Source organism: Strix aluco, chromosome Z (assembly GCF_031877795.1).
Source record: "Strix aluco isolate bStrAlu1 chromosome Z, bStrAlu1.hap1, whole genome shotgun sequence".
Taxonomy (NCBI): domain Eukaryota; kingdom Metazoa; phylum Chordata; class Aves; order Strigiformes; family Strigidae; genus Strix; species Strix aluco.
In genome coordinates this window covers 13,668,258-13,685,528 of record NC_133971.1, presented here as the reverse complement: position 1 = coordinate 13,685,528, position 17,271 = coordinate 13,668,258, and the positions used below count along the sequence as shown (strand labels likewise).

The window sequence follows — 17,271 nt, the reverse complement described above, 5'->3', positions numbered from 1 at the left end:
GAAATATGATATAAAAGGAATACCCAGGTGGCTACTTAAAGCTAGGCATTATCAATTTAAATGCAAATTAACTGGATCAAGAAGAATGCCAAACAGCATATGAAAAACATACAATAAAAAGAAATCAATTGCTTTATCATGTACAATATAGAAACAATTTAAATAATCTATTTGTATCTTCCTACAGATGAACCAGATATAACATTAAGATTTGTAATTGACTAGACTCAACTAAGTTTTTTATGCAAAACACTGATGCAAGAAGGCGAGACATTTCAGAATTATTTCATTTTACACCATAGTCTGAAGTCTTTCCCATTATGAGATCAGTAATAACATTTAGCAACCTGAAGAACTTGCATAGAAATAATTACATTGTTTAAGAGATACAAATGACGCTCTCAACTGAATTTTTAAATAAATGAACACAAATCAATGAACAACAACTACATCAGAATGCATAGGCTGTAACCAGCTTCCTCCCCCCTCCCCCAAAGTAGACAAAGTACCATAAGGGTTTCTTCAGAAACAGTAGCAAGAATCTAAATGACTGCCTCATTGTCAAAGATGTTCTCTGAAAAGAGAGGATACTACAGGAGTCAGCCACTGGAAGAAGTCTGGAGTATAATCTCTTTATTTACCTTGGAAAGAGAAAAAATAATCATCAAATTGTCTTGGCCAGAAAAAAAGACAAAAAAAAAAATTCAAAGTGTTACAAACATACTCTTTATGGGAGTAAAACTCATCAGCACAGAAAATCAGGGGAGAAATGCCAATTAAAAAAATATTCCTTATTGGCATGTCTGATTTACACCAACTGAATCCATAAATGCTCAGTGCTTCAGGGACATACCAAATCAACCAAAAGAAACCTCCAAACACTGTATCAGTAATCTACCAGTCAAATGAGAAACAGTAATGCAGTTAAGAATTAGTCAGACTATGCTTAAGAACATTATCTCTGCTATAGCTCAAGTTTCAGCAAAAAGCAGCAGTGGCGGAACACATCGACTCCACTTCCTTACAATTATGAAGCGTAGCTTATTTGAAGAGTAGCTACTGTAATCAGTAAAAGGTGAAAACTCCCTTTAATGAGAAGCACAAGCCCTTTTGAAAGACAGCAATTTGACTGTTGCCAACATTAACTCAATAAATCTTTGTATTCATTTTCTAGTGGTGTGATCTTCACTCCTTTCAAATACTTTCTAGTAAAATACAGCAGAAAAGTATTACTTTAGGTTTTGTTTGTTGCCTACCACATTGCATTCATAGCTGAACTTTTAAAAAAATCAATAAATAACCATGTTATTTAATGAAAAAGCATGAAAATTCTGAATGAACTTTCCACCTCAAAGTACACAAAATCATTTCATCTAACAGTGTTAGAAAAATCCATGCTCCATTCTGACATGCTGTCATACAGTCTATTTCACTCCTTGGCAAAGTACCACATCACCACATGACTAACGGAGAAAACGCATGGACTGCAAAGTTTTGAAACACCAACACTAAACAGATTCCAGCAGCCAAGTTCACACAAATACTCCCAATTTTCAGAATCGAAGAGTGTTATCATATATCAAGGGAAAAGTTTAAAAAAAAAAATAAAATAATCACACAGAACATAAATGCCAGCTGCTGCTACAATCATTCAGCTGAACAAATATGAAAAATGATACAGTTTACCAGAACCGGAAAACCCTGAATCCACTTTGACTAAAGTCAAGTATTTCTCTAGGTGCTGTTTGATTCTCTAGGTTCTTTCATCAAACAGAAAGCAGTGGTTTTCCTATGGGTATACCTACACAGGATTTTGCCTCCCATTAAAAAAGAAAAAAGCAACACCACAGCATGCAGCAGTCAGCTTTGGCACTTCTTGACAATACAGTTGCTGGAGACCATTATGCCCACCAGCTGTGAATCATGTTTTGTATCATACAGTGAGTATGTATGTTCAGCAGCTGCTGCTAAACTCTGTTGAAATCAGTAACTAGTAGATAAAATGATTAAGCCTGCCTTCAGCATGAGAGAGACTTGACTACATTTAGTTTTTGCTAGTCATTTTGCACAAGCTAGAAGGGGATAAAAGAAGTCCAAACATGTTTATTCTTTTTTCCAGGACTGATTACCATTAGCAAAACACAGGCCATGCTCAACCCTAACACATTCATATCATCAGCTGCAAGAGACGATATATGCTGAAAGGGAAAAGTACACTGGAACTAACTTTTAAGCCATGTTAATCAGAGGAATTGAGTCACAAGAGTCTTGCCAAGGCACTCTTGTGCCCATAGGACCCACAGAGCTGAGCTCTGCAGCTGCTCTACATACACAGGGGTAAAGAGAAGATTTTGGGCAGGCCAGGAATAAAGGGCACAAATAACTCACTTTTCCTCCCAAAACATCACAAGGAACACTAGCGGCAAAATACTACTTTTTCGCATTCAGCAGACAACAGAAATATCTCTTTTGCAGAAAAAAGCTAATTTATATTTGCTCTGTTAATGATTCCAGATCTTCTGCCCCTTATGCAATTATAAGTCTCAAAAATCATGGTTTTGCTTAATGTTTACATTTTAATCAGTATTTATAAATTCAAATTTGATTGGTTCAGCTGACCTCACAGCTTACTGGTAATATACTCCACTGATGCCAAAGAAAGGTTCAAGTTCTAGGGCAAGGGTCACACTGGAAAAATGCAGACTGTCTGGAGACCAGCAAGGTAAATATTAAACCCATTTGTGAAAACAGCTTAGTCAAAATGAAAGCTTTATTTTTTCACTTCAAAACTGTAGTCACACATTTCTCTCAACAAGCTTAAATTCAATTATTTCCTATAGAGTTCTAAATGCCCTGAAAACGCTGAAAAATCCTCACTAGGGTCTTCCACTCCCAAAGCAGAGCCCATTCTAGCTTAGGGAGCCCCATTCTCATGATCTTTTGTCTTTGCCATTATTATAAACCTAAACATTGCTCTTCATAGGCTTTCTCAACAAGTCTCCTACCTTGTCTCCTGCTTCTTTGCCACACTTGCTGCTGAAATGCAAAAGGCTACTGTTGCTAGTCCTCCTCCTATAGGGTAGCCAAGAGGACATGCCCATCACCAGCTGTTGGATGAATCTTCAATTACTAGTCAACACGCCAAAGCAAGAAAAATTGATTTCAACCTCTCCACAAACAATATGGCAAAAATCCCCCAGAATTACCCTTATTGATACCACACTGCTCTGCCTGCTGATGTTATCCAGCTTCTCTAATTAGCTGCAATTTTGAGTATCCACTGCAGAGAAGACAAGAAGGAGAAACATTAATTTTTCTTTGGGGATTTGAAAGTTCTTTTTAAGTATTCCTTTCCTTATCAGAAAAGGATCATATCACAAACATTAGCAGTCTGCTAGCTTTATTTTCATCCAAAAGCCTCAAAATGTGTGCAGCAACAGATACATCTCCTGCATCAATCGCTGATCTAAAAAACTCTGAAGCAGGCAGGAAGCTGGTGTCTAGCAAAAACCATGCTGAGGAACAACCCCAGCTTCTTAATACTGAATTTCACTGGAAAAATCCTTGACAAAACAATGCAAATTACTAGTCCTGGATCACTGCATATAAGAATTTGTGAACTCCTGACATGAAATAAATCACTGATTCAGTGTAGGCAAAGTTTTCAGCTGAAAATCACAGTGGACGGACAGAAAAGCAAAAATGTTACAGTGATAAACCCTTTTCCACAATTTATATCATTACTTGGTCTCTCTATCTGCTAGGGATAGAGTCAAGTATGTTTTTGTTTAGACTACTCACATTCTAGATAAATTGAGATTAGGACACAGATAATATTCAGTTTATCACCATTTTATAGCCAATTTCACCCCTCTCCTTGTCCAATATGCCAGATGGATTGTTCTAAGTCAAACTACAGTAAATCACATGAGCTACCATACTGTTTGTGCAAGCATTACATTTTTTAAATTCCCTTTTACCTTTGACTGATAATCCTACTTATACTGTCTTAGTAAGTTCTAACAGGGTAAGTGAAGGTTATTCAAATTTATACCTCTATCTAGTATGTTTATCTGCAAGTTTCTGTCGTGAAATATCTACTAATTAATGCGAAAACTTTCCAAAGGCAGAGATTTCTTGTGTGACTAGTGTCAAAGACCCTCCACACACACAAAAAAAAAAAAAAAAAAGAAAAGAAAAAAAAAAGAAAAAGGATTAGGACAAACACCTTCAGCTATGCATCTATTCAACATGAAACAAAAGTTAAAGAGTAGCCAACCATAGGTTCTTCTCCACACTTTCTAGCTGTTTTTAAGCCAGTAGGAGGCAACCCAATCCTAAACAAAGTCTGCAATAGGGAATAGTATAAAAAATTCCTCCTAGTTCTATACTGATATATGAGTCATCTCACAGGCTAAGTCCAGCAGTTTTCACCTTTCCTGCAGTCACACCACCAAGATATTCAAGAAAAGGAAAGCACCAATATATTTTCCATAGTAATCTCATTAGTGAAGGTAAGTACATGCAGAATAAAAGCTCTCTGGGGGAGAAAGACCCTGTCTTTTTGATGACACAAATCTTACCTCAATATGGTTGAAATATCTCCCAACAGTGGTTTTCCTACCCTCACCACCTCAGTTCTTGGCAAACATTTCAAATTCTAGTCCACAATTCGGTCCCCATTCCAACCCTTTCTTGGTATCAAGACTATGCATCCCACACCTAAATAAAGATGTTTGCCCACTAATTTAACCATATTTTAAGACTAACTTTAAATTTCTGCAATATTCTTTCACATACATACTAGCATTTATGCTAGGCAAACAATTTCTAATACTATTTCTACCACAGCTATCTCTATTTTTAATCAACTGGGAGGCATGCAAGTACTACTGGGATGGAGGCCACACACTTGAAGTAACAGCTGCAAACATCTAATTATAACTTCGTATTACCTTCTACAAAAGCATTTTTACTAAGGTGAAAAGGGAGTACTGTGGATTTGTTTCCAAAGGTAGAAGGTTATAAAGCCTATCTCGTACAATGAATATCACACTACTGACAGACTGACTTGTTCAGGAGATTAATTTTATAAGGAAGACAACTTTAACTAGTCAAAGAGAGGATCAATTTGTAATATCTGACTTCAAACTACCTTCTGCTTCTATTTATATGTCTACCAGACTCTTTAACCTTTGGTAAACATAACTTTCTAGCAATCAATTGGCCATCAAATCAAACTTTAATCAGCTGTTGCCAGAGAGGAGCACTAGGAAATAGTACTTCCTCTGTGTTCCCCTGCCTATTGGATGATTTCTTTTTCAAATGAACAGATTCTGTGATGAACATGTTACAGTAATACCCTACTCTTGGAGCAGACTCTCCAGTTTGTGTTGAGTTTACAGCAAAAGCCATAAAATTCTAAGAATGCATGTGAGTTTAAAACAAACTTAACATGTAGCCTAGCAAGATATACAATAGCATCTGATCTATTATTATTGATAGCCATAAGTAAATAATTATTTTTACTGAGACTTCCCATCTATTTCATACTTTCAGTCTAGGTTTAGTAGATGGAGACATAGATCTCAACAGTAAACTATTTCTTTACAGTTACAAGTCATGAATCACTGAGGTAGGCAGAGAAGTAAACAGTTCTAGAAAATTTTTATCAGCTTAGAAAGTAGAGTATGTGCAGTAGTGACTATTGTAACTCCAGAAGTGACTTCATAAGCCAGAAAGTCTGTTTTTTAAAATCTTTATTTACAGATGCTGCAGAAATTATTCAGTATGAGTTGAGGAAAGATTACCGTGCTCTCTAACTAATTGATAAGGTGCTCACACCAGAATGACTTAAAACCAAACAAACTCTACCTCAGTTGAAATGTCCTCTCTCTCCACAACCAGCTTGGAGTTTTTAATTTGATTCCTTCTACTATCAGTGTTTTTTCCAAGCTCACAAAATTTGAAGTAATCTTCATAACTGTTACCTACAGGTGTTTCCAGTTTACACTGGCAGCCTACTTGGAATACAGCTTTCCTATTATTATTATGTATTGAAACACAACAAGAGTTTGAACACAGTCTGAATGCTTTTCCTTATAACTCCTTCTCAACCTCTATGCTCCCATATCAAATCAATTTTTATCTGTTACCTTTCCCAGCTTAAATGGGTGTTTTTTGTCATCCTTCAGATCATTACTCCTTCCGCACTCTCTTTAATGCTGTCTACCTGTGTTGTTTGTAACCCACAAAGAAGCTCTAGCAAATTACTCAGCAACCGTTTAAATTAAGCTTCTGTTTCAAGGCATAACCAAATACTGTAATATATACAGCAAAAGATACATAGAGACTACATCTACACTGTTTTTATGTATGTCTGAGAACAAAGCCTGATCTGTGGGTCAAAGTGAACTAGTTCGAATCCACGATGTTTCAGCATCTTTTGTATCATCTATACTGCTTATCACCTAGAAGATACCGTGCTGAAAAGGCCACTTGAGAGCTTTGCATCACCACAGACCAGGCAGAGGCTAGCATGCAGGAAGTACCACACTCTTCAATCACAGAATAACTCAGGCTGGAAAGGACCTCTGGAGGTCATGTGGTCCAACTCTCCACTCCAAGCAGGGCCAACTTCAGAGTGAGATCAGGTTGCTCAAGGCCTTTGCCAGTCAAGTTCTGAATACCTTCAAGGATGAAGGTCTTTGGGTAACTTGTTTCAATGCTGAAGCACCTTAATTGAGAAAAATTTATTCCATCTATTCTGATTTTCCCTTCTGGCAATCTGTGAGTGTTTCCTCTCATCTTTTTGCAGTGAACCTCCCACTAGTGACTCTCTATATCTATCTACTAGGTTGTGAAAGACAGCTATTAAACCCCATCTCAGCAGTCACAACACTAAACAAACCTAGCTCCTGAGCCCTTTCCTGCACATCATGAACTCCAGCATCTTTCTTGCACCAGGGGCCCAAATCTGGACACAGTTATTTCAGATGCTTAAGTGTCAGTTAGAGGGGAATAATCACCTCCCTCAACTTACTAACTACGCTCTTTGATTTTACCTACTTTCTGCACACTCTGTGATGACATCAAGAAATATTTAAACGTCTTATTCATACCTTCAGCAGCTGTTTAGCACTAGTTAGGTAAGCATACTAAATACTCCTGCCACTTCCTGTTGCTACTCATTCTGCTGTCAAATGGTCACTTTCATGCCCAAAACATGTCACAAAGCAAATCAGTACTGAATGGACGAAGGAAGTACTTCCTCAAATACCCAGAGAAAAGAGTCCTCTCTCTAAAAACATTTTTATCACTTCCTCTGTCAGACACAGGTATCAGTCTCAACCACTTCCAAGCTTGACCCAAAAAATACTGGAGATCGGAGGTTTCACAGATGGGGCTAACCTAGGAACCAAGAATCACCACCCACTGTAGGCCCTAAAATTGAGATCCAAAGACAAATCTGTAGAGAAGAGGCTCATCATCATTGTTTGAAGCTCAGCTTTTTCTGGCTTGCATCAAATCAATCAACTAATCATAAGGTTGGACACAAGCTCATAGTTGGCCAAGTTCACAGCACTGTATCTTTACAACTCTACTATCTTCTGCCAGGACAGGCCAAGATTCTCTTCCTCCAGGAAACATTAGTGTCCACATGAGAAGTCAACACAGCACATCCCTTGATGTGTTGAGTCACCCAAATCACTAACTCACAAATGAACTTAATTTAGGTCCAGGACAATCTGCAGAATGCATGCTAAGATGCAGGTGAATCACCTGTAGTAAGCTGACCATAGGTGGAGGATCTTCTGGGCAAGTTGTACCTCAGTGTCCTCTGAATCACTGCTGCTGCTTTCAAGAGATATGCTGCCTTGTCTCCAAGTCTCCCAAATACTGTTGTTCTCCCATACCCATGAGGTTAGGAGCCAGATGCAGGAAACCCAGGGACCAGACATGCAGAACAAAACACCCCAACAAGCCCACCAGCATGCTTTCCTGGGCACAAAACCAGTATTCCTTTACTGGTCTTTGACGGTCTTCCCCCACCTCCAAACAGTGTCACTGATACAGGCAACAGTCTCTGCAAGCTGTGCGGCCTAGGCTTCCATAACATCCTGCCACCTGGGCAAACAGCTGCTCCATAGGAAGGCAAAAGGAATAAAAGGGACCCCACCAGTCTTCACAGAGCCAAGAGACAACATACCATTTCAAAGTAACAAGTTTGTTTGGTTTAGGGTTTTTATTGTTCGGGGTTTTTTGTTTTGTTGCGTTGTGGTTTTTTTTAAACTAGAAAGAGCTGAATCAACAAGCTTAAAGAAAGGCATGTCAGCTTTGTTGATGGCCATTTGCCATCTTCAGTCTAAAAGCAACAGGCAAAGTGGCTCTTGCTTTAGGATGGCAACAAGACCATGAAACTGGTGGCTTCTGTGCACCTACCCCTACCACCATGAGCAACTGGCAGCTCTTCCTGAGGCAATAAATTCAGACCGACGAGACTGATAAAAAAGGCTGCTGGAGAAGCTCTGCCAGTCCTGTTGCCATTCTACAGCTTCCTACTTCTGGAGTTACCTGCACAGCTGACTCTCATCCCTATCCTCCTAGTCCTAACAGGAGAGCTTTGCTGATCCCCATAGCCCAAAGAATGGATGATCAATGCCCTGCAGGCCCAAGTGTTGGAGAGGGCTGACAAGAGGGCACTGCAGCAGGTGTGTCTGCAGAGGTACACAGAGTATGCAGGTTAAGTCTTTGGGAGGGCTTAGAGACAGGCTGCACTGCTTTTGCCTTTTGAGATGCCTGGAGTCCAACCTTCCCAGCTGGATTCACAAGTTTGTAAGAGAAAGTTGTGCACTTTCTTCATCAGCTGCATTGCAAATGGATTCCTTCAAGCAGAGTTCTGGTCAGGTTGTCACAGCAACTACTGGTAGGGGACCCTAATGCCACACAACAGGAAGGAAGAAGTATGACAGGGCTCTGATGACGCTTCTATTGATGTAGCAGTCTGCAGGTGAGCATGAGTCTGCTAAGAAAACAGCAGTTCAGGAAGTGCAAGCAGGAGTACAAGGGAAAGACAGTTTGTCTCTCAGAGGCTCTGTGCTAAGAGCACTTCCCTACTCTGCTTTCTTAGTGATCTGAATGACAAATACTGAGAATTTCACACTGCCTTAAGTATGGCCCTGGAACACAGATGAGCCTCTGAAGAACAAAGTATATCACCCTTGCTTGTTATGCAGTGCCACGTGCCACACTTCTCCCCAGACAAATCTGCTCAGGTAGCCTTGGGCTACTTCTCCCACCAGCACACAACTAGCTGTAGCACCTGCTGCAGGACAGGTTTGTCTTCATCCCTTGTCTTGAGTAGTCTCAGTACATGTTCAGTACAGCCCCAACGTCCTGAGCAAAGGTGTTGAACACAGCGCTCTCACTGCTCTCATGTCCACTTCCAGGGCCTGTCCCAGGCAAAGCAGCCAACTATGCCCCCCCTGTCCCAGAATCACAAGCCAATATCCCTCCTCCAAAACTTCCTGCTGAAGGGCAGCTGTTCAGCTGCCAAGGCCTATTCCAGATTCTACTTTTCATCAGCTGGGCCAGCCTGAGTGTGGTGGACATGACATTTCCCAGACTTGAGACCTAGAGAAGTATGAGTCAAAAGCACATAATCCAAGCCCCTGAGTTTGATCCAGCCACAAAAGAAGGGAAAGGCACATAGGAAGGACTGGGAAACATGCATAAATTACTATCTCAAGTTCCCTCAATCAGACCAGGAAAGTACAGTCCCTTCAGCTGTAGCAGTTAGTTCCAAGAACAAAGGAGGTGGGCAAGAAAAAAGGCATATATATCTAGGACATAAAGCATACCAGCAACTATTCACTGAGAAGTGTGAACCGGAGAGGAAGAAGGAAAGGGTTGGCTGTCAGCACAGATGGGTGCAGGTGCCTGTCAGAATTAGTTTTATTGGACTGTCATGTGGAAATACTACCCACTTAGTGAAAAGTTCTCAAAAAACAGGACTCAGAAGGCTACTGTTCCAGGTTTTCACCATTTTCTTGCATGGACAGTAAGGAAAGAGATCGTGTGGGTAATCTCCAGCCTGGTCCATGCCCTGGAAACTATGAACCTGCAGTTCTCTTCTGTCACACGGTATTGGTAATGAAGCAGTGCTTCTTGTTTGCCTCCTTTCTCTTCCCTACAGACACATTTTAATATAAACAAAACACTCATCCAGAGCTATGTTCCTACTGTGTGCTGAAGAGTCTTTTCCAAGCAGATGGTCATTCTGAGCCGCTGATAACGGTTGTAGGGAGAGAGGTGTAGGATGATGTGGTCTATGATAACAGCCCCCCCTCCAGATGCTGGGCTGGCATCCAGTACCACTGAGCTGCCAACTGACTTGCTCCCAGTACACCAGGACGTCCTCCTAGTAGCAGACATTGACTAAAGGGCAGTGGCTAAGGGCCCTGGAAACACCTATCAGGACCCTTTCTGGTCCTTCTGTCCCAAACAAAACAGAAGTACAAATACTGAGAAGGTGGCTCTGCAGCTACCAGACTGAGGTTTCAACAGCACACCTACCTTTAGCAAGGTGCATTCAGGGGTACAGCAGGGCACTGGGGTATGGAGGACAAGTGTTGGAAAACTAGACAGAGAAGGGAGCAAAAGCTAGCACAGCTAATGTCCACAGAACTGCACTTCAGTATGCATTTTTCCTTCAGCTTTCCACACTGAGGTAATCACCTGGAGTGATTTTAGTGTACAGTAATGAACATAGAAAATGGCTCGTCAAGGGAAAGGGCTCCTTAGGAGGCAGTACAGACTCGCTGGAAATTAATTTCTGCTCTTACTTAACTAATCCTTAAAAAATATATATATACTTCACTCACTTTTGCACCTGCAACCTCCAAAATGCCCTTCCCCAGACACCCGAAAGGATAGTTTAGCATTGACAGTGTTGTTACAGGCTAAAAGGAATAAATAATACAAGTTGGCAACAGTAAATTCAACACAACTCATACTTAATGAGTAAACACATCTAGCATCACAAAGAATTGATCTGACAACAGCGACTGGAGTCATATTTTAGAATGCAAGACAGGACAACATGTGTCCACTTTTCCTTCTTTCATAAAACCAGGGCTGTTCTTTCAAAACCTGGACAAGGACTACTACCATTGATCTATTTCAACCTGTATCAAAGATTGTATGCAAACACTGCAATCAATTCTGCAAGTATCTAAATCTAAAGAAAAGTGGAGATCCTCATTTCTAGGAGGTGGCAGTAATGGATACACAGTTTCATTTTTGCTGGACTCTCACAAAAAGTAGCAAAAAATAGATACAGTTGAACAGTTACTGATGTTCTAAAATATGCATTAGATTTTATTAGCCCAGAGAATAAAAGTTCCATAATAACATCACGCTCACTGAATATCAAGCTTTTTGGTATACTGTTAACAAAAAGTGTATCTCTAAAAAGGTGAAACAATCTTACAAACTAACCAGTACTGCTATTATATCTGCTAAGATAATCTTTTGATGCCAAATTGTTTAACTCTAAAACTTCGTATCACAGCTTGATAATAAACCAATTTATTATTTTCCACATCCTTGGCTATTTTTCTATTCAATGAAAGCCTTTCGTTTAAGAATGAGACAAAGGAATTGCACATGTGTTTAAGAAAACAGACATCATGCAAAGTAATAATACAGCTTCTATTTCACTTTGCAGGTACAAAAAAGTCTCATCCCAACTTTTTAAAGAAAGTACAACAGCTGCACTTGAATATGAATCTTTCCAGTGCGGAAGTTCACCTTTAGAGACAGAGTGATTATATCACTTGCAGATGAGTAAAAATAACCAAGCACATAAAGGAGCTTCTCTTTAGTAACAAAAACTCTGCTTGACACAACATTCCATTTTAAAAATGATCCTTCAATAAAAGCACTCACTTTTGTAGCTGTTGGTTCCACTAGCCTCTGACGCTGGCGTGCTGAGCTGAAATGACTCTTCTGAGGTGCCCCTTCCTGACAGTGAATGGAGAAAGGGGAGGAACAAGAACAGAGAAAAGGGGGGAAATGGATCGTGGAGGGGATGGAATGGAGGATGTTGGAGAAGGGAGAGGGAGAGTATTTAACTGAACTGTATTTTCACTAACTTTGTAAAAGTTTTATTAAATCAATTTCAATAATACCACTGTACAAATATCAGAAAAGAAAATGAAGATTTTGCTAGAAGCAGACTCATGAGGCTTTTATACTATTCATATGCATTTAATGATGCTGTCTACTATAAATATATATACACATGTACACATGCCTACTTCATTTCTAGATAAACGCATTAAAGTTAAAAGATTATTCATTTTACTCTTTCCAAGTATATACATTATCTTACATTTTCTGTATCAATTTAAGAAGTTACACACAAAAGAACTGAACCCACTAGCAGTATCTCCTCTAAAATTAGGACTTTTCAGATTCACGTTCTCCATCCAGAGCTTTGACCACCTTATGTTTTAGATTTTTACCTAGCAGAGATTAATACCCTTTCCTGAGAAAACCTAAGAAATAGCAGGCTCACACATGTAAGAGACAAGCATTTTCTCTTAGAGAAATCTGAAAGAGCATTCAACTGAAAAAACAGAAGCACAGTAGTCTTCGTGACTGTCCTTGTTTCAGATGGGATAGAGCTAATTTTTGCTTCTTAATAGCTACAATAATGCTGTGTTTTTGATACAGCATGGGATTTGGTAGGACAAGAATGTTCATAATACACTGATGGTTTTAGCTGTTGCTAAGAGATCAAGGACTTTACAACTCCCCGTGTCCTGCCCATGCGCAGGTGCACAAGAAGCTGGAAGGGAGCAGAGCCAGAGTATCACACCCAAATTGGCAGATGGAATATTCCATATCATATAATGTCCTGCTTGGTATATAAAGGAGGGTTGATCAGGAACCTCTCTCTCACTTCCAGGATTGCGGTTTTTGGATTCTCACTTCTCTGGGATCACTAGCCAGGAATGGGGTGGGCATCCATTGGCAGGTGGCGAGCAATCACATTGTGCATTACCTGTTTGTATTTTCTATTATTATTATCATTATTATTTTAAGTTTATGCCAATTATTAAATTGGTTTTATCCCAACCTACAAGTCTCCTTACCTTTACATCTCCAATTCTATCCCTCAGTCCCCAGGGTGGGAGAGGGTGGGCGAGCGGCTGTGTGGTGTTTGGCTGCTGGCCAGGATTAAACCATGACAACCGCACGTACAAAATTATTTAGGATAATACCTCACTGCAGCCAGTCTTAAAATTACCTAAATTTGCTGGATCTGCAAAGGGAGGACTGCCTCCTAAGCTTTGAACAGTGCACCATTTGGTTGTCTATTCTTGCTATTTCTTGTGGTTCCCTCTCACTGATTAAAATCTAGAACAGGGGCCAGTCTGTCCCGAACCTTTTTCTACATGGATAGAGCTGTTCATCTTTCAAGAAAAAAATAAATTATGTCCACATGCTCAAACTGCTTAAGTACCAAAAAACCCTGAAACTAGAAGTAAATATAAAGTTTAAGCAAAAATACGTATTTTGAATAACTATAGTGTATAATCTGAAATTTCACAAAGGAAGAACTTAGTATTTGTAGCTCCTTTTCCTACAATGAAAGGAAAGAATACTGTAGCTTTCTATTTCTTTTTCTGGTCTTTCTGCCTCTGGGGCTTTCAACAGATCAGATTACCAGAGTTTTGTTTCTCTTTCACATTCACACTTTCCCCTTTACTGAAATCTTCTTGATACTCTTTAGACATCATAAAGCCATATTGATGAGGTGCTACTCTAACACATCTAAGAAATATCCTGAATTCAGGTATTAGGATGAACAGCTTTTCCAGAAACTGATTCAATTTATTCCCTACTTCTGGACAGCCTAAATACAGACTTTCAACTGAACAGCCTTGCAATGTTTTAACCAGCTGCAACAATAGCACTTACTCTGTTTGCTTTCCAAATTAAGAAAACTTAAGTTAATTTTTCGTACAAATTCTACCAAATATGGCATCCAAATTTTCAGGATATAAATTGTCACAAACAGGACTGAAGATTAAGCATCTACTCCAACATGCTCATTAACTGCACAAACATCACAGAAGGAAACAAGGATGGTTTAGGCAGACTTAAAAGTCTTGGGAGGAAGGGGGAACACACGTAATAAGCACTGTTAAAAATGTCAAAGAACACACCTGGGAAAAAAACCTCCAATTCTTCCATCAGTGCCATAAAACCTTAAGAGCTACTTATACTTTATCAAGTGATGACCAGATAAACAGGAGCACTGCTACACACCAGAATTCAGTGAGAGCACTTTCTATTTAATGTACACATACAAAAAAACAAGGTACTGCAGGAAGAAGCCTCAAAACATTATGTTGTCTGAATAATTGTGCCAACCACCCAAACCCGAAGTAAATCTTGGGTTTGCCTTTAACTGCACTTTATTTAAGCTAATTTTAAAATACAGTGCTGTTTCAGGTCAGAGCACTTGAATTAACCTGAAGAGTTTCATTTTTAGCTTTGTGATCTCTTCACCACTTTTTAAGCATGTACAGAGGAAGGCAGAGTTTTAATTAATATGGAACATGAGCACTGTTATTGAAATTAGGAAGAAAAGACAACAAAAGATATTTAACCAATGCTGTCCATATCCCACACAGCACAACAGTTAAAGATTTTTCCAGGATATAAGAAATACTGGTTCAATCCTCTACTTGCTGAATATCCAGGAGACAGAAGACCTACATTCAGTTTCTTCCCCAAGATACTTTGAATACCCTGTCTCAATTTCTCCACAGCTTTCCAATTTATACAGCCCCTTGTTGCTAAAGCAAGTATGAACTCTGCAGTCTGCTATTTCAAGTATGCACCTGGTGGGCAGAAGATTATGGGTCAAGAGCCAAATCACAGGAGGCAGAGGATGAAAATTCATGAGACTGTTTCCCTTTCCTTCTCACTTTCAGAACCAGTACACAATTCCTTCTAGGAGTCTTCTCTGAAAAAAATTCGTATATTTTACAAATGCAAAATAGACTTGCTCATATTTCTGAAAAGATATCCACAGGGTTCTTTAACTGAAAATATAACTCTACTCAACTTGGCAAATATTTCTCAAGATCTCAAGACTCTGCTTTCCAAAAAGTAGTTTTCACTCCTGCTTAACAAAAAGGCTTCCACTCTCAGTCAGAAACCATGCAGAGCCACCTCTGTAACTTAAAAAGATCTGGTGGAAATAATCAAAAGATTATTGGGAAGATCTTGGGAAGATTACATCATAGTCACCAAATCAAAGATAGTAGTAGTAGTAGTAGTGCAAACTAACCCTAATTAATAGAATCAGCATTACAGAAAAAGCAGTTATCTAACACTTGCATAAACATTTGGTTATGATTGCAGAAGGCTTTTCTGCTGATGGTAATGTCTTTTGATAACACTCCATTAAATTACTAGTGTAACTGACTAAAATTAGCAGTAAGCACTATGGCTAGGTGACCTTATCACTTCTCGTTTGGGGACATACCGTTAATAATTTCCTTTTAAACTTCTCAACGCCCTTCCCATTACCATTTAACATAAACTTTAATATAGTTGTCCTGGTTTTGGCCAGGATAGAGTTAACTTTCCTTGGGCTGGGAGGGAAAACATCTGGAGGGCCAGGCCCGGATTGGCCATTGGAGCATTCCATATCATGTGACATTATGCTGGGTATATAAAGGAGGCAGGTGCTCTCTCATTTCTGCTTCTGGTTGGCACAGCAGGATCTTTCGTTCTGTTGGGATCACTGCTAGGGGCGGGCTGCATACTGGTCGCCGGGTGGTGAGCAACTGCATTGTGTATTACCCGTTTGGACTTCCTATTGTTACTGTTGTTTTGTTATCATCACTAAACTGTTTGGTTTTTTATTCAACCTATGAATTCTCCCTTTTTTGTCCCTCCACTATTTTACCGGGGGAAGGAGGTGGGGCATAAGTGACTGGCTCTGTGGTAACTGGCTACTGGCCGAGTTCAAACCACAATAGTTAAAAAATTTATGCTTGAAAAGGGTCTCCTTTCTATCACAGTCTGAAATCAATGGCAGGGTCAACTTAATCTTGACATTGGCTAGCAAGAGTGCTGACTGTCAGATTCACAGATTCTCTCTTTATGGTTATCAACCCATGTAACATGAGATCCTGTACCAAACTGAGAAGCTGGGTATCTCTGTTACTGTCAATTTTTTTCTTCCCTTCCTGTATCTCCTTCAGAATGCATTTCAGGAGCAGTTAAGAGCTGTAATAAACACAGTTTATACCTGGAAAAATCCCAGTACAGCACAGATACAATTTAAGAAGCGTAAAAGTACACCTAAATTGATGTAATTATTCCTATGACAAAGGAAGGAGTCTTCACACTATTAAAATGCTTATGTGGGCTGTGCCTCCAATGACACCAGCCATGTTGGTACACCAGTACAACATTCTGAATCAGAATATATTAACAGTTCATTTCATTAGCACAAAATAATAAGATATGTAGACTTGGTGCAGTACTATCTTTTGGGAGGGTTAACATCAGCAGATACATGACACACTGCTGGATTGCAGAGAATCCATAGTAGTTTTGATACTAAGAGGCAGTAAAACTCAAGACAGCTACCGGACTCATTATCCCCTGTGTAAATAACGAAGGACATTTCAGCTCTATTTTTAATCATAAATACATTTCATTCACTTTTGTGCTGCTAGTCACTTGGTACCAGAGACTACCTCCTAGGGTGGACAAGGAACAAGTCTGGATATAAGTCATGCCATGGCTTCCCATAATGAAGACTTCAGCAGTAACCTGATTCAGGAGCTCCTCTTGCCAGCTCTCCCACCAGCTCATTCCTGCCCTGAAGCCAGAGTTCACTACTCCCTCTACTGTACTTATACAATTGTGTGTGGTATGTTCTGTAAATGCAAACATTGAAATGAACCAGGTTAAACATTGCTGCTGTGGGTACAGGAGGGTCATAGTCAGCCTGGTGTCAGCCTTTCTAATGAACTTAGAATTGGGCTGCTGTGAAATGAATCACTGAAGAGAACAGCTGGACTGAAAACTCCATATGCTACTCTGCTGCTAGAGCTCTTTATGACAGAACTGGCAGCAAAGCCTAGTAGGCAAACCCAAGTAGAGACAAAAGTTTATCAAGACATGTTAACATGAAAAGAGCTATCTTGAAGGTGCAATCAAGATCAGCAAGAG

At 39.6% G+C, this 17,271-nt stretch overlaps 1 protein-coding gene across 2 annotated transcripts in view; it reads right to left on the bottom strand.

Annotated features, from left to right (window-relative positions):
- Window positions 1-17,271, bottom strand: part of MAST4 (microtubule associated serine/threonine kinase family member 4) — a 243,741-nt gene that overhangs the window by 174,632 nt on the left and 51,838 nt on the right. Inside the window, exon 3 of one of the 2 annotated variants that reach the window (XM_074811703.1) lies at window positions 11,950-12,024. The exons of the other annotated variant lie outside the window; for it this stretch is intronic. Coding sequence (XP_074667804.1) covers window positions 11,950-12,024 — 75 coding nt within the window. The remainder of the gene's footprint in view (window positions 1-11,949; window positions 12,025-17,271) is intronic. 2 annotated transcript variants of the gene reach the window in all.